At 36.0% G+C, this 18,694-nt stretch overlaps 1 protein-coding gene across 6 annotated transcripts in view; it reads right to left on the bottom strand.

Annotated features, from left to right (window-relative positions):
* ASH1L (ASH1 like histone lysine methyltransferase) overlaps positions 1-18,694 on the bottom strand; it is a 201,577-nt gene that overhangs the window by 80,979 nt on the left and 101,904 nt on the right. For 5 of the 6 annotated variants that reach the window (XM_043875874.1, XM_043875873.1, XM_043875872.1 and 2 more), the window contains one exon: positions 13,366-13,545. The exons of the other annotated variant lie outside the window; for it this stretch is intronic. In XM_043875874.1, the coding sequence (XP_043731809.1) occupies positions 13,366-13,545 (180 nt within the window). The remainder of the gene's footprint in view (positions 1-13,365; positions 13,546-18,694) is intronic. 6 annotated transcript variants of the gene reach the window in all.

Below are 18,694 nucleotides of genomic sequence, written 5' to 3'. Positions count from 1 at the left end.
AAGAATTGACTCACTGAAGACCCTGATCCTGGCAAAGATTGAGGGCAAAAGAAGGGGGCAACAGAGGATGAGATGGTTGGATGGCATCACTATCTCAATGGACATGAGTTAGAGTAAACTCAGGGAGATAGTGAAGGTCAGAAAAGCCTGGCATGCTGCAGAGGATGGGGTTGCAAAGAGCAGGACGTGACTTAGTGACTGAACAACAACAACAGGGACACGAAGAAGAGTTGTTGCCTAAACCTGGGAGGAATGAAGAAATTAGGGGTTAATCAACATGGAATGTGGGGTTTCTTTCTGGGATAACAAAATTGTCCTGAAACTGACTGTGGTGATGGATGTACAACTCTGTGGATATACTAAACGTTACTGAACAGATGCTGTAATGGGTGAACTGTTAATGAAATATATCTCAATAAATGCTTAGCCTTTCCTTGAACTCAGAGACTTGAAGAAGCAGACTTTGTCTCTATTAGTAGCTTAAAAGAAGCAAACCACCACTGAATTCCACAACTCCAATAAAATAAAAGAGAGCCTGGATAAGAATCTCAAGTCTCAGATGAGATCAAAGATTTGGTTGCTATCTTGATTCCCTTTTTAAGACAGAGCAGAAATGTCTAGACTCCTGAAATTCCAGGGAATCTGTGAGTTAATAAATGGGTAATGTTCTGAGCTGCTAAGATTGTAGCAATTTGTTACACAGTAATAAAAAATTAATACATGTATATGTGTACATAATATATACTTATTTGGTGGTTCTGAACAAGCCTAAAAGCATCTGCACCTCAATAACAATGACAACCTAGCAGCAAACAACATGTCAAGTACCCAGATTTTGATTTCCAAATAATAATTCTAATTAAAAGAAACCAGAATATCTTGAGTCAAATAATTGATGCAGAGTCTGAGGCAAGGAAAGTACAAGGTAAATCTGAAAAAACAGCAGCAAAGAAGTAAAAAACAAACAACCAAAGCAAACAAAAGGACCTGGGTGAATGATACCTTTCTGTCACAGAAAGTAGGGAAATGCGCAAAGATGAATAAGGTTAGGTTTAAAAGAAACAAGATCCAGCCAAAGTGTCTCCTGTGAAAAAATATGGGAAATTCGAGCATTTCTCCACAAAATGATGGCAACAGATTATGATATTAATATATTAAAAATTTTATGAGTCCATATGATATTCAAAAGAGAAGAAGAACAGAGAGAGTGCAAGAGGAGGAAAAGCCAAAGCTCATGTTCAGAGAAAAGTACCAGCTAGTATGTGCTGAAGAAATGACAGAGTTAGAAAATTACCAGGTAGCAACTAAAAATGTACTCAGCAGTTTAGGCAATGATCATAACGGATGCTAAAATATTAGATTTAAAAAAAAAAAAAAAAGACTGCTAGAGAACAAGTCACAGCTTTAAATATCACCCATGGTTTACTTACTAATTTACAATAATAAAAATGTATCTTTATGTTGGAGAGATCTGGTGGATACCACCTTAACCAAATGATCCAATATGGCATCATTAAGAATGTCACATATGTAATATTCACATCAAGATTTAACCTAAATCTAATTATGAAGAAATAATTTAAAAATTGTGGAATGTAGCACATTCTATAAAATAAGCTTAAGTTCCTCAAAAAGCATCAACTACATAAAAAACAAAAGGTGGGGAACATTCTAGAATAAAATAATAGACATAGCCAATCTCATGTAACAAATGTTAACTGTTTGGATTCTAGATTAAAAGAAAACAGAATAAACTGAAATAAAAGACTTTTAGGACAACTGGGAAAATATAAATGTGGTTTGTCTATTAATGATATTACTGATATATTGTTTATTTTCTAAGATATGATAATGGTATTGTGATCAGTTAGGAAAGTATCCTAGTTGAAGGGGTTAATTGCTAAAATGCAGAGGGCTGAATGTCTGCAACTTACTTTCAAAATTTTCAAGGGACAAAAATTTTTTCCTCTGCAAAAATGTGTATGTGTGTATAGACAGACATAAAGCAAATGTGGCAAAATGTCGATAAATTTGGGTAAGGTATACAGGTGTTAGTTTTGCCAGAGATTTGAGTATTTTCAAAACAAACAAAAACCATTGTGAGGGGGAAAAGAAAACCCCAACAGATTAACCTGGGAAGATAGTATCACTGCATGCAAGATTTACTGATCGAGGTCTTAAGGGAGGTTAATTAGGTAATTTCTAAGATATGCTCAGGTTGGAAAATGCTAATATTGTGTTTTTACAAAGAAAGAAATAACTACATGTGTATTAAGTATTTTTAAAAAGTATTACTTCACTTTCCAAATTTCTAGTTTACAATACTATCATTGCTATAGCAATGATGATGTACTTTGTAATTTCTACACTTTAAGACATGTTAATTTCCAACTTTCATCACAAAATTGTGTTTTCCTATCTCTTCCATGAATTCTGATGGCATTTAGAGCTTGAGACACACATTTCCTAAGGGAAGGCTAAATAATTTTCCAGTCTAAAGAACAGATTGGAGGAATATCTCACAAGTTGAGGTAATGGATTTCCTGCAAAGTTTTCCTGGTAAAATACATATAACGTAAAATTTCCCATTTTAACAAATCTTAAGTGTATAGCTCAGTGGTATTAAGTACATTCACAGTTATACTTTATACAACCATCACTGTTATCTATCGAGAGAACACTCCATCTTGTAAGACTGAATCTATGTACCCACTGAACACTACCTGCCACCAGCCCCTGGTAACCACCATTCTCCATTCTGTTTCCATGCATTTGACTAGTCTAGGTACCTGTCGTAAGTGGAAAGACAGGTACCTAGAGTAGTCAAATGTGACTGGCTCTTCACCTGAAAGAATACTTTTAAAATTCATCCATATTGTAGGAGGTGTCAAAATTCCTTCTTTTTTTAAGGCTACATAATATTCCATTGTATGAATGGGATATAATTTTTGAAGTATCTTAAATCTTAGTTTTTATTAGAGTATAGTAAATCATGTTATTAGAAGTCCATCAGGAATGTATTATCACTAGAGGGAGCTAGAACAACAGCTGTTGCCTATTCAATGCCAGAAACAAACATATTTGTACATAACGAGGTGGCTCAAGAGGTAAAGAATCCATCTGCCAATGCAAGATATACAGGAGATTCGAGGTCAATCCCTGGGGTGGGAAGAACCCCTAGAGGAGGAAATGGCAACCAACTCCAGTATTCTTGCCTAGGAAATTCCATGGACAGAGGAGCCTGATGGCTTCAGTCCATGGGATTGCAAAGAGTTGGGACACGACTGAGCACGTAAACACATGCAAGCTTCTATAAAAAACAGGACAGGATATAAATGTGGTTATGGACTCCATTCCAATGCTTCTCCATTTCTAAGTGGCAGACTGAACTTTCATAAATCATGATAATTCCTGAGACTAAACAGTGATGATCTGGTATGTTTTACCCTACATTAGGAGCTAAATCACATGTGGAGAGTTCTTTATCAGCTCTGTTAATGCAATCTTTATTTATTATTAGTATTCTCATCATAAAATGACTTTTGGGGGTCTTCTCTGGTGGTACAGTGGTTAAGAAACTGCCTGCCAATGCAGGAGACATGAGTTCAATTCCTGCTCTGGAAAGACCCCATGTCCCAGGGAGCAATGCAGCCTGTGCGCCACTGCTGTGTGCTCCAGACTGTACTGTGTGCAAAACTACTGTGCGCTCCACAGCAGCCTGTGTGCTCCAGAGCCATGCTCTGCAGCAGAGCCTGAGCACTGCAACCAAGAGTAGCCCCTGACTAGAGAAAGTCCACACGCAGCAACGAAGACCCAGTGCAGCCAAAGGAAAAAAAAAAGACTCTGAGGACGTCCCTGATGGTGCAGTGGTTAAGACTCTGCACTTCCAATGCAGGGGCACAAGTTCAATCCCTGGTGGGGAAACTAAGATACCACATGTCGTGGTGCAAAAAAAAAAAAAAAGATTTTTCCTAGGACAAAAGAAGCTAGAGGCTCTTCTTATAGTTTAATCATGATGGGTGACTGCAGAGAAAGAGAGTATAGAAAATAGGATTTAAAAGATAAATCCATAAAAAATAATTATATATGTGTTTTAGGGTACAAAATGAATAAAGATGTAATCTGTAATGTCAATAATATAAAATGAGGCATAGAGCTTTTTATAGGAATAGAATTTTTGCATGTGACTGAAGTTAAGTTGGTATCAATTCAAATTACAAATTTATATCTTTAGGAAGTTATATGTAATCTCCATGGTAACCAAGACAAAATAGCGATAAGTGAAGTGTTAGTCGCTCAGTCGTGTACGACTCTTTGAGACCTCATGGACTCACCAGGCTCCTCTGTCCATGGAATTCTCCAGGCAAGAATACTGGCGTCGGTTGCCATTCCCTTCTCCAGGGGGTCTTGTCAACTCAGGGACTGAACCTGGGTTACCTGCATTACAGGCAGATTCTTTACCATCTGAGCCACCAGGGAAGCCCAAAACAGCTACAGAATATACACAAAACAGACTGAGAAGGGAGTCAAACAGGTAACTACAAGATTAGCTAAGTACAAAAGAAGGCAGTAATGGAGGAAATGAGGGACAAAAAGCTGTAAGACATATGGAAAACAAATAAAATGACAAGCATAAATCTTTCTTTATTAGTAACTACTTTAAATGTAAATAGATGAGACTTTCCAATCAAAGGTACAGAGGAACAAAATGAATAGAAAGCATGATCCAACTACATACATGCTATATATAAGAGATTCACTTTAGATCCAAAGATAGGAACAAAAAATAAAAGAGAAGTAAAAAAACGTTACCAAGGACAATGAAGAACATTAAATATTGACAAGAGAGCCCATTCACCATGAAGCTATAACAATTATATATTAAAAAAATCCACCAAACACCAGAGGATCCAAAATATATGAAGGAAACATGGACAGAATTTGAGAGAAATGGACACCTGTACAATAACAGTTGGCAAATTTCAACTTATCAATTTCAATAAATATTAGAACAACCACATATAAGACCAATAAATATTAGAACAACATTATAAACCAACAGGATCTAACGGAAACAGAAACAACATTCCACCTAACAACAAAAGATTACATAGTTTTCTCAAGTGCACACTGAAGATTCTTCAGGAAGACCATGTTAGGTTACAAAAGAACTCAATAAATCAAAAATTATTAAAACCATACAGAATATCTTTTCTGATCACAAAGGAATGAAACTAGTATGAAATAAAACTGAAAAATTCACTTACATGAGAAACTAAACAACATACTTGTAAGCACTGGATCAAATAAAAAAATCAAAAGGGAAATTGGAAAACACTTTGAAATGAATGAAAACAAAAACAGGACAAAACAAAACTTATGTGGTGCAGAAAAAGCAGTGCTAAGAGGAAAATTTATATGTGAAAACAAATTAACAGAGTAGAAAGATTGCAAATCAGTAAATTAACTGTATGATGAACACTCAATGGTGCAATACAGCCACTGTGGAAAAGTTTGGTGGTTCTTTAAAAAGCTAAATATAAAATCACCATATGATCTAGCAATTTTACCCCTAAGTTTATACATGAAGGACTGAAAACAGGAACCTGAACAGATAAACGTATGCCAGTGTTCACTGCAACATTGTTCACGACAGCCAAAAGATAGAAATAACCAAAGTGTTCACCAACAGATGAATAAACAAAATGTGGTATGTATGTATAATGGAGTATTATTACTCAGCCATAAAAAGGAATGAAGTTCTGATATATGCTATGACATAAATGAAAGTTAGAGACATTATGTTAAATAAAATAACCCAGACCCAAAAGCACAAATATTGTGTATGTTTCCACTAACATGGGCCATCCAGATGAGGCAAATTATAGAGACTGAAAGTACATGAGACATTATGATGGGCTGAGGAGAGTTTTAGTAGGAGTGGAAGTTTTTGTTTAACTATTAAAGAGTTTCTATTTAGGGTAATGAAAAAATTTTGAAAATAGTGGTTATGTTACACAACACCGTGAATGAATGCCACTGAAATATAACCTTAAGAATGGCTAAAGGGACTTCCCTGGTGGTCCAGTGGCTAAGACTCCAAGCTCCCAACGCAGGGGGCCCGGGTTCAATCCCTGGTCAGGGATCTAGATCCCACATGCCGCAACTGAGAGGTCACATACAGCAACTAAAACCTGGTACAGTCAAAGAAATAAATAAAATTAATATTAAAAAAAAAAAAAAAGACTCTCGTTCAGATTTGATGGAGAAATAAAAAATTTAAAAAAAAAAAAAAAAGAATGGCTAAAATGACACGTTTTGTAAGTATTTCAGATTTAAAAAAATTAATAATGTAATATACCAAAAACTGATGACTTGTACCATTGAAATAGGCTAACTGTATACGTGAATTATATCTCAGTAAAATTGTTTACTTAAAAAAAAGAGGATAGAAAACATCCTCTAGGAGATATGAAACAACTGTTTGGAAGAGTGAGATGCAGAAGAAACAGCTAAGATTTACTCTTGAGTGTCTACTGTATACCAGTCATTTTGCATATATCATCACACTTAAGTACTCCACAGAATCTTTTGGACGGAGTGCTCCTGTGGCTCCTGCACTGGCAGGCGGATTCTTTACCACTGAGCCATCTGGGAAACCATACTAGTATTCATATTTTAGAAATAAAACAATTCAGTTTGAGATGATAAAAAAGTTCTGCAGGTAGACAGTGGTGATGTTTGCATAACAAGATAATGCACTTAATGGTAGTGAATGGTGCACTTAAAATGATTAAAATAGTAAATTTTATGACATGTATACTTAACCACAATACAGTTAATTAAAAATCTAAAACATGAAGCTACTTTTGTTTTAAAAACTTTCACTTGGAACATTTCCTGATTATGATTTTTTTTTTCGCTTTGATACCCGAAGCAAAGGCGTCTTCAAAAGCCAAGATAAACTAAAAAGCTTCTGCACAGCACAGGAAGCCGCAAGCTAGACTAAAAGCCACGCTATTTAACGGTAGGAAATATTTGCAAATTATATCTGATAAGGGGTTAGTACACAAAGTTTATAAAGGACTCACAACTCAAGAGCAAAAACAAATAAACAATCTTATTTAAAAATGGGCAGATGATCTGAATAGACATTTTTCCAAAGAAGACATACAGAAGACCAATAGGTACATTAAAGTATGTTCACTAGCTGGGAAATGCGAATCAAAACAATAATGAGCTATCACCTTCAAACTGTCAGGATGGTTATTATCAAAAAGACAAAGAAAAGGGAATCCTTGCGCACTGCTGGTAGGAATGTAAACTGGCACAGCCACTATGGAAAGCAGTAAGGATGTTCTTCAAAAAATTAATTCTAGAACTACCAATGACCTAACAATTCTACTTCTGGGTATTAATCCGAAGCAAGCAAAAAAAACTATCTTGAAAAGATCACCTGTACTTTCATGTTCACTACAATGTTATTTAGAACAGCCAAGATAAGGAAACAACCTAAATGTCTCCTGAGAGATGAATGTGAGAGATATATATATATACACACACACAAATAAATAATGGACTATTATTCAGTCTGCAAGGATATTAAACCAGTCAACCCTAAAATAAATCAATCCTGAATATTCATTGGAAGGACAGTTGCTGAAGCTGAAGATCCAATACTTTGGCTACCTGATGTGAAGAACTGACTCACAAAAAAGACCCTGATGCTGGGAAAGACTGAAGGCAAGAGGAGAAGGGAACGACAGAGGATGAGAGGTTGGATGGCATCACCAACTTGATGGACATGAGTCTGACCAAGCTCTGGGAGTTGGTGATGGACGGGGAAGCCTGGCGTGCTACAGTCCATGGGGTCAAAGAGTCGGACACAACAATGGTGACAGACATTTAACAACACTTATGTGATTATTTTGCAGGTTCACAAATACCTAATCATGATGTATAGCTGAAGCCAATACAATTTTGTGGTTCAATTATACCTCAACAAACAAACACCCATTATTTTTGCTTTCTTAGTGATTAAGATAAAATCAGATATACTGAAATTTTTACCTTGTTTTGTTAAAAATGATCTGGGGGACTCCAGCAAATCATTTAGCCTTTTATTAGCTTCAGTTTTCTCATCTGTCAAATGAAGGATTAGGTCTAGCTGAAATGAGGGAAGCTGAGTGTGGATGGGGGCAAGCGATATATGGGAATCTTTGTACTCTCTGCTCTATTTTGCATAAAACTGATCTAAAAAAAGTTTATTAATTAACAATAAAAATTCAAAACTATTGCTACTCCACGGCTTCCCAGGTGTCTCAGTGGGTATTTGCCTGCCAATGCAGGAGCCACAGGTTTGATGCCTGGGTTGGGAAGATCCCCTGGAGGAGGAAATGTCAACCCACTCCAGCACTGCTACTTGGAAAATTCCATGGACAGAGGAGCCTGGTGGGCCACAATCCATGAGGCAGTAAAAAAGTCAGACACAACTAAGCACGCAGGCACGCCTTTCTATTGATACTAAATAGGAATGGCGTGAGGTGTGCATTCATCCAGTCTGTACTCCTATTTAAGCTGAATTTAGACCTAGAATGTTCCTAAAGAATTTCAGGGGAAAATGAATCATATTCTGGTATTTAATCCAACCGTAACCATGAGATTATCTATAACAAGAAACTTTAATCCAGGACTCCTTGAACCTCATTTTCTGAAAAGCAGCATGATTTACTGGTGAAATAAGAGTGGTGGAACCTCTAGGCATTAAAGATCCCAATAATTATTTTGATGATAAATTCTGTAAACTTGAGTTCTTTAACTTTTCTGTGTCAGTTTCTTAAACAGTAGATAGTAACCATCTACTTTACTGTTTCCCACAGATTTAATATGAAAGCATTCTAAAAACTTAAATAATATATCATATATAAAATGGTACCATGCTTTCATTTTATTTCCAAAGATACATATTATTTTGAGGAAATGACAGCTAAGTGTAAACATTATGTATTATACACATAATATAAATATTATAGTCTTTTTTATTATAGTCTTAATATTTAATAAATACATCTATGTTTTACATATATATTAATTCCCATGCAATGTTCTGTAAGCCTGAAAGTTATAGTTATCCTATATCCTGTAACAGATTTAGTACTCAAAAGGAGCCTATAAATCAAAGAAAGCATATGAAGGCATATGTTTTATTTTTATAAAACATAGAAGTCACAATTTTTGAGTCAGGATAGTCTTAAGATATGAACTATGTAGTTCAATAGCTTCACTTTATATATCAAGTTTCATTTTTACCATTCCCAGGGAAACTAAGCAGTCTGCCCAAAACATTACGTGACAGTGATTGAACTAAAAGCAGAATCCTCCCCCAACAAAAGAACCAAAAGCTCCCTTTCAAAGTAGTGTTAATGTTTGACATTATGCTATTTTACCATAATGTACGCTCCAAAGTTCACTCTCCAATTCACCTGAAGTATATCTGGTATTTCATATTCTTTAAAATCCCTATTAGATAAAACTTAAATTCCAAAAGTAATACAGCATTTTTACAACTACAAGATATATAAAAGACATATAAAAAATAAGAAGTGAAAACCCCGTAACCCATTCCAAATCCTATAAGCTAGAAGTGTATAGCAGGCACAAAAATATACAAGCTTCTCCTCAAATAAAAATTCCCAGAAGCTGGGAATATGTAGATGTAATTAAGGTTTCTAATCTGTTGACTTTAAGATAGGGAGATTATTCTGGATTATCTGGGTAGGCCCAACTTAATCACAAGAGCTCTTATAAATGGAAGAGGAATATAAATGAGGTAGAGTCAGTGGGGGAAAAAAAAAAAGTGAAAACAGAACCAAGGCTGAAGTGATTCAATGTGAGGACTGAACCTCAATGATCTCAATGTCACTGTTGCTGGTTCTGAAGACAGAAGTGGCCCCAAGCTGAGGAATTCGAGTAGCCTCTTGATTCTGGAAAGGGAAGAGAAAGAATTCTACCCTAGAGCCACTAAAATGAACACAGCTGTGCTAACACCTTGACTTTAGCCTAGAGAGATTCAATTCAGACTTCTAACCTCAGGGACTATAAAATAATTTGACTAGCTTTAAGCAAAGACATTTTTTGGTGCCTATATATGTACATGTACATAGTCATGTTCATGGTAACAGAGGCTCACTTAATCCAAGGAATACTGGCCATACCACTTTCATCCAGTAATATTAATAACATCATCACACACCCAGGAATACAAAACAAAACATTGGGATTATCACTGACTCTAGCCCAGTCCTTTACTCCCTACCAACCAACCAGTGTTTAATTCATTTCAATTTTAATGTCAAAAAATTTCAAGAGTCCACCTTTTCCAACATCTAGCCACTGCTATCACATCAGATCTATCTTGGAAAACCACAGAGTGTAACCTGCTTCCTAATAGTCTTCTTACATCCTAATAGTCTTCTTCCTTCTAATATTTCCTCATGTAATTCATCTTCCATACTGATAGTGTGGTCTTATCTTGATTCAATTCTAATTGACTCACACTCTCCCCTCACAACTTTTTAAAACCAATAATGATTTATACAAAAAAGAATAAACTTGGAAATGTCTTGTCTCATTCTGTGACCAAAAAAACCAAATTTCTCAAGCATGGAGGACTTTTAGGGCAGCAAAACCATTCTGTGCTACTACAATGGTACATACCTGTCATTATACATTTACCAAAACCATAGAATGTACAACATCAAAAGTGAACCCAAATGTCTACTACAAACTTTGAGTGATACTGTGTCAATAGAAGTTCATTGACTGTCATGTCATAAAGGTACCACTGTGGTGTAGGATGTCCATTGTGGGGATGCTGTGCATGCATAAGGATAGGGGATAAATGCAATATCTCTGTACTTTCCAACAATTCTGTTGTGAACCTAAAACTGTTCTAAATAATTGTTTATTTTTTTCAAAACAAATAACCTACATCCTAACTGCTACCAATAAAAAACAGCCAGCCTACAAGAATATACTGGCTTTGTAGCTTTTAAGAATGCACACATGTATTATTGGATCAATGTTTTAAAAAAAAATCCAAAATAAACCATTTTCTTACTATTTATTTCTATGAGATGAAGAACTAGTTCTAACATAAACAAGGTCCTTTCCAGAGTGAGAAACTTTTGCCTGACTAGAGACATTTTAAAACACTGATGTAGTTGATGATACTGGTCTTTTGAGGCATAGACTGATTTTATTATTAATCTCCCATTTTTCAGAATTTAATCCAGGAAAAGCACATTAGTAAAAAAGTACAACTTAAATTTTAGCAAAAAATTTCACACATATCTGCTTTTCTGTTCAGCAAAAACACTGCTTTAAAGCCATAACTGTGTAAAATCTTCCCAAAATATATTTTCATTTTCTTATTTGTAAGGACAGAACGCTAATTTTTTTTCTGCACTGTCATCTGAAACAATGACCATTACTTCTTGGCCTTCCCTGCGGCTGAAGTGTGGTTACATGTCTATATTTTGGTCAGTAACTATAAGGTTTTGAAGTTTCCTTTCTTAGATTAGCTGCTATATCGAATTACCAATAGATTTGCTGGTCTAAATAACAAAATGTTATCTCCACTGTTCTGGAGGATGGGAAGTCCAAGATCAGGGTTCAGTTCTAAGTGAGGGCCTTCTTCTGTGGCTTGCAGATACTGCTTTCTTGTTGTACTCTCACATGGTAGAGAAAGAAATCATCTCTCTCAATGTTCTCTTTATAAGGGTGTTAAATCTCATTCAGGAGGGCTCCACCACATGATCTGATTACTTCCCAAAGCCCCCATCTCCAAATATCCCCACACTAGGGATTAGGGATTCAATATATGAAATTTGAGGCAGACACATTCAGTTCACAATGCTTCCTTACAAAGAAGGTACATGTTTTTTACTCCCTTTCCTCTTTTATACTTTCTTCAATGAAGACTTTATGATAGTTATCCTGGAACAAAATGTAACCATAGGAACGCAAGCTTCGTGCTGAAATGGAAGAACAGAATAAAAGGAGTCTAGGTCCCTGAAGATACTGTGAAGATAGCATGTTAACTCTGAACTGTGTACTTCACAACTTCTTATAAACTAAAGGAAAAGAAATGTTTATCTTTAAAAAGTCTTGATTGATTATGAGGATTTCCTATCATTGGCTGCTAAAACTAAGCTTAACTAATAAAACATTTTCACAACACAAGCAGCAGAAATGGACTCAAAGAGTTTATGTGATATCTATCTTGATGACAAATTAATGAAAGGTCATTTCAATGCAAAATAAAGCGCTGTAGTTTACATGTTGATCACTTTAACAACATCAAGTCAGATGTATCTCTAAAACATAACCGTTCCTCTTTCAGTTTCATTCCTTTCTTGACTAAATTCAGACTTCATGACCTTTGACAATTACTGTCAATTTCTGCCATTAGTAACTCCCTCATTCATTTTTCCACTCTGTAGCCAGTTATCTTAAAATACAAAGTTGCACTTTTCACTTCCTTTTTTAAAAAACAGCATTTTAAATTCCATATAGCTCAGTGGGATAAATATCTTTTTTTTTTTTTTTTTGATAAATATCTTGAGTCAGTAAAGTCCATGGTTTTGTGGTCCCTATCTCACAATGCTTACTTTCCACACCACTACATTTCAGAAAAAGTGAACTTCTGAGTTGTTCTAATATATGAAAAATTTCTGAATCCTAGCATGTGCCTTGGTACATGATATTCTATCTAACTGGAATGCCCTATTCCATCTTGCAGACTACTGTTGAACCTCCAAAACCAAACTCTGCTATCTATACCCCTGTGAACCACTTCTTACTCAATGATATAGTTAGTTGATAGCTCTTTGGGTTTTTAAAAATTCTCAATCAGAGGACTTATTAAGCTGTACTTTCCCAAGGGAATATGAAATTCTTAAAAGTAAGGAGTATTTTACTCCTCTGGCAAATAGTTTGGAACACAGAAAGCATTTAACAAGTGAGGAATCAAATGAGGAATGAGTATAAAAAATCATCAAGATTATTTTTAGATACATGCTCTCTTTCTTATTTTCAGTTAACAAAAAAGGCACCATTAGAATCCAAACTATAGAAATATAGTCTAGAAAGGCAGAGAGAAGATAAAAGATCAGGGAAAATAATTAGCCCCCCAAAACATATCATGAGTACAGTGAACACTGAGGTACTTGTGATGAGATTTGTATTTGTGTATATTACATTTGTATTGGGTTTTTTTTTTCCCTTGATATTCAAAGTATTATTTAAAACATGGAAGAATAACAGGTCTTCAAAGGATGTCGACTGACAGGTACCACTACTTACTCTGTAGTTTTGTAAACATCAGAATACAGCCCTGCTTTCTGATACTTCTTCTTTGGGGGACGTGGGGCCTTCTTCTCTCTTGGGATGAGAGAAAGCACAGGCTGCAAGGTACTTTCAGGTTCGGGAGGTTTGGCTGGGGTTTCAGGAGGACTGGGAATCTCAACTGCTGCTTCAGTAAAGCTAGAAAGAGAAGTTTAAAGATAATTTTATGGTGAATTTTTTTCCCCCCTACAAATGATTATCTATTTAAAAAAACATCACAGCAATTAAAAAAAAAGAGAGAGAGATGGGGACTTTCTCATCTGGTCATGGTGGAGTAACAGATACCAGATTTGTCCTCCTGATAGAAACTAATGGAAACACAGCAAACTACTATAAACCTGGAGAAAGTTTATGAAACAATTATCAGACATTGTACTGCAGCACTGTGATTACTGAGAAAATTGGAAAAAAAAAAAAATACAAAGAGATAATCTGCCTTTATAAGAACAACTGAGGTGGAGCGAGTAGACCCAAAGCAGAGAATGGCCAATTTAATGAGCTGAAAAGAGAGATCAGACTATGGAGGGGTTGAGATAGTTAGAATTCATGAGGCAGAGTACTGGAGTGAAGAGAGTAAAGGAGAAAAACAACTTTAGAAATCTGTGTGAGGGTCTTCTTTAGTACACTATCTATCAGTACTAGGTTTGTATATGTGCAAGGTGAAATTCCATAAGGCTGGACAAAGAACCACCAGAGCATTACAACCCAAACAATTTCCAGAGCTCACACATGATGACAGATACTCAGAATCCACTAGGGAGAGTGAAAGACACTGCCCAACACTGTGGGCATTCAATAGAGATCCCAGAAGGTAACATTATCCATCTTTATATGACAACTATCTCTGGAGTAAAAGCCAGTCCTAATAAAGCTTAAAAATTATCTTCAAAAGAATCCAAACCTATCCACAAGTAATTTAACTGACTACCAAAATAAAATCAAACCTATAAAAAAGAGCAAAAACAGACACACAATAATGTGACATTTATAATACTAAAAAATTCAAAATGAAAAAATAAAAGAGCAATGACCAAAATATTCTAAATTTGATAAAAAGAGCCCAAAGTTCCAAGAAGTTAAACAAACCATAAGCAATATAAGCTAAAACAAGTATGCCATATCATAATAAACTTGTTGGAAAATATTGACAAAGAAAATAAAAGGAGTAAGAGAAAAAATGCACAATCTATATACAGGAGGACAAAAATAAGAATGAATGCAGATTTCATGTCTCAAATGATGCAAGCTAGAAGGCAATGAAAAAACATCTATAATTGCTAAAAGGAGGGGAAGGGTGGGGCCTGTCAAAAGAGAATTTTAAATCAATCAAAACACCTTTAAAAATTAAGGTGAATACAGAACGAGACAAGGATGAAATAGACACTTCTACCTATCCTCCCATTAAGCAAAACTAAAATCCTTGGAAATTATATTTATAAAATAAACATAAGCATACAGACTGGCTGGGCCCCTTGGGACCAAAACAATGACACATCAGGGAATTTTCTAGATTTCCTTTTTGCCACTCACTTAATAGTGCAAGGCTGAATACAGTTTCCACAATATAAAGGGTAGGACAAATGTCTGCTCTCATCACTTAAATATAACATCAGAGTGTAAGGTCCTAGATGATGAAAATGGACAATAAAAGAAAAACATTTATGAGTCCTCCAACACTGTTCTTTTCTTTAAGATTGTTTTGGCTATTTGGACTCCCTTGAGATTCCTCATGAATTTTAGGATGGATTTTTCTATTTCACACAAAACATCATTGGGATTTTGACAGAGACTGCAATGAATCTGTAGATCATTTTGGGTAGCACTGATATCTTAAGTCTTTCAACCCCCAAACACAGGCTGACTTTTCTTTTTCTTGCCTAACTGCTCTGGTTAGGAATTTCAACACAATGTCGAATTGAAGTGGGCCTCCTTTCTTTGGGGGCTTCCCACATAGCTCAGTCGGTAAAGAATCCACTTGCAATGCAGGAGACCCCAGTTCCATTCCTGAGTTGAGAAGATTTGCTGGAGAAGGGATAGGCTACCCACTCCAGTATTCTTGGGCTTCCCTTGTGGCTCAGCTGGTAAAGAATCCACTTGCAATGCAGGAGACCCCAGTTCCATTCCTGAGTTGAGAAGATTTGCTGGAGAAGGGATAGGCTACCCACTCCAGTATTCTTGGGCTTCCCTTGTGGCTCAGCTGGTAAAGAAGCTGCCTGCAATGCAGGAGACCTGGGTTTGATCCCTGGGTTGCAAAGATCCCCTGGAGAAGGGAAAGGCTACCTACTCCACTATTCCGGCCTGGAGAATTCCATGGACTGTATAGTCCATGCAGTCGCAAAGAGTCGGACACGACTGAGCAACTTTCACTTCACTTCCTTTCCTAGTTATTAATAACAATGGAAAAGCTGTGTCTTTTACCACTGAGGTTGTCAGCTTTGGGTTTTTTACATACAGCTTTTATTAGGTTGAGGTAGTTTCTTTTTATTCCTAGATTTCTAGGTTATAATCATGAACATGTTAGATTTTTATAGAAAAATTTTCTGCGTTTACTGATATGACCATGTGATGTTTCTTCTTTACTCATTAATGTAATGAATCACATTAATTGATTTTTGAATGTCAAACAAGTTTTATATACCTGGGAGAAATCTCACTTGGTCATGAGACAGATGGACAGATTTCATATTTTATTGTTTATGTTTTCCTATTCTCCTTATATTCCAATACTTCGGCCACCTGATGCAGAGAGTTGACTGATTTGAAAAGACCCTGATGCTGGGAAAGATTGAGGGCAGGAGAAGAAGGGGACAACAGAGGATGAGATGGTTGGATGGCATCACCGACACAATGAACATGGGTTTGGGTGGACTCCAGGAGTTGGTGATGGACAGGGAGGCCTGGCATGCTGCGGTTTATGGGGTCACAAAGAGTCGGACACGACTGAGCGACTGAACTGAACTGAACTGATTCTCTTTATCAGGCAGATTCATTTTTACTTCTTTCATCTTACCTTATGCTTCTTCTTTCTTCATTCAAAAATGTTATCTGCTTTCCTGCTTACATGTGTCTATATATATTCTACATAGATAAATTCTTCAAGTGCCATGTTTTCCCAAGTTCTATCTATAGACCAAATATATCAGAATCACCTTGGGGGCTTATGATGGAAATGAAAATACAAATAGAATTTTTAAAATTCTTATTAAGGAGTTCTAGGATGGACATCTAACCTAACTGGTCCATAATACCCTATACTGGGCACTCTCATTACAAATGAGTGTCCTTCTCATCCCACGAGGGCTTTGACAACTTAGGTTGGGATGATTTTCTCTTTCCCTCATCCCATAACCCGTCTTCACATCATTAAGGCTCCAACATCCAGCTCAGGATCATCATGGTTTCCACATCCCAGATGGATACTTACTTAATGGCCTTAAGATTGAATTCTTCAGGAAAGAAAAGAGAAAGAAGACAGGTAAGGTATTTGAAAATATGGCTTTATGGGAATTCCCTAGCAGTCCAGTGGTTATGACTTGGCACTGAGGCTCCCTTGGTCTGGTCAAGGTTTAATCCTTGATGGGGAAACTAAGATCACATAAGCTGCATGGCATAGCCAAAAAATAAAAATAAAATAAAATAAAAAAAGGTTTTATGATATATTTATCTACAGTAACACAATATGTTGTTTATTTTTCATGGGTTTTTATGCTTTATAAAAACAGTATCAGTTAGTATATAATTTTTAGGGTCTTGTTTCACTTAAACTCTTGTTTCTAAGATCAATTATTATCATTACATTTCAGTTATAATTCATTAATTTTTATTACCATATCATAGTCCATTGCATGAAAAACTACTATATACTTACTCCTTTTCCTGTTAACCTGGGATATTTCCAGTTTCTATATATTATAATAAATCTTGCTACACCTTTACAAAAAATGCTTTCTGGTGATAGCTGGGCAAGAGTTTTTCTAAGTTATTTAAAAGGTAATTGCTAGATTATACTGGGTTGATTTGAAACATTCTTTTGGTTACTTATTCTGGATACCAAAACTTATAAATTGTGTTATAAATTTCCTCTCCAAGTTGGTAGAAAGTATTCATATGTTAACGTGGATGATGTCTGATAAATTCTTAATTTTAATATAATACAGTATTATAAGTATTTACCTGTATGCTTACTGCTTTTGACATCTTGTTTATAAAATCCTTTCAAACAAAGAAGGTCATGAAGTTTTCCTCATTCTGTATTAACTTTTAAAATTAGAAGGTTTACTTTTTATGCTATGTATTTATTTAACCAACTGGGAACTGATTTTTATACATGGATCAAGACAAAACCCAGGATTTCCCTGGTGGTCCAGCTGTTGACAATCTGCCTGCCAATGCAGGGGACACGGGTTCAGTCTCTGATCCAGGAAGATTCCACACGCACCAGGACAACCTAAGTCCATGCAGCACAACTACTGAGCACGAGGTCTGGAGCCCACATGCTGCAACTACTGAGTCCACACACTACAACTACTGAAGCTTGCACGCCCTAGAGCCTGTGCTCTGTAACAAGAGAAGCCAATGGAATAAGAAGCCTTCACACTCCAACTAAAGAGTAGCTGCCACTCATCGCAGCTAGAGAAAACCCATGTGCAGCAACAGCCAAAATTAAACAATTAACTTAAAAAAAAAAAAGGCAGAATCCAATTTCATTCCCATTCTTATGCAATGTAATATTTGGAAGCACACAACACTATCAAGCAACTATACTCCAATAAAAAAGTATAAATAATAAAAATAAAAACTTTGGGGGCACCATTTATTGAATATTGTTTTCTTTCTTTATTGATATGTAGGGTTACCTCTGTCATATGAACAAGCTTGCATGTGTGGATCTTGTTTCTCTTACCTAGTTCTATACCCAGTTATATGCTAGTTCAACACTGTTGTTTAGTCGCTAAGCTGTGTCCCGACTCTTTGTGACCCCACGGGTATAGCCCCCCCAGGCTCCTCTGTCCATGGGATTTCCCAGTCAAGAATATTGGAGTGGGTTGCCATTTCCTTCTCCAGTGGATCTTCTCAACTCAAAGAACTGAACCTGAGTTACCTGCATCTCCTGCTTTGCAGGCAGATTCTTTACCACTGAGCAACCAGAGATGCCCCTGGCTCAATAAACCATAGCTTAAAATCGATAAGTCTCAGGGCAAATCAGGTGTTTTACTTCACTCCTAGGTATATACCCTAGAGAAATTAGTATCCTATCCAGCAGTGAACATTAGAGGAATGTTAAGAG

The sequence above is a fragment of the Cervus elaphus genome, chromosome 20 (genome assembly GCF_910594005.1).
Source record: "Cervus elaphus chromosome 20, mCerEla1.1, whole genome shotgun sequence".
NCBI lineage: Eukaryota > Metazoa > Chordata > Mammalia > Artiodactyla > Cervidae > Cervus > Cervus elaphus.
The sequence above is the reverse complement of the archived record's forward strand: the minus strand, read 5'-3'. Positions and strand labels throughout refer to the sequence as shown.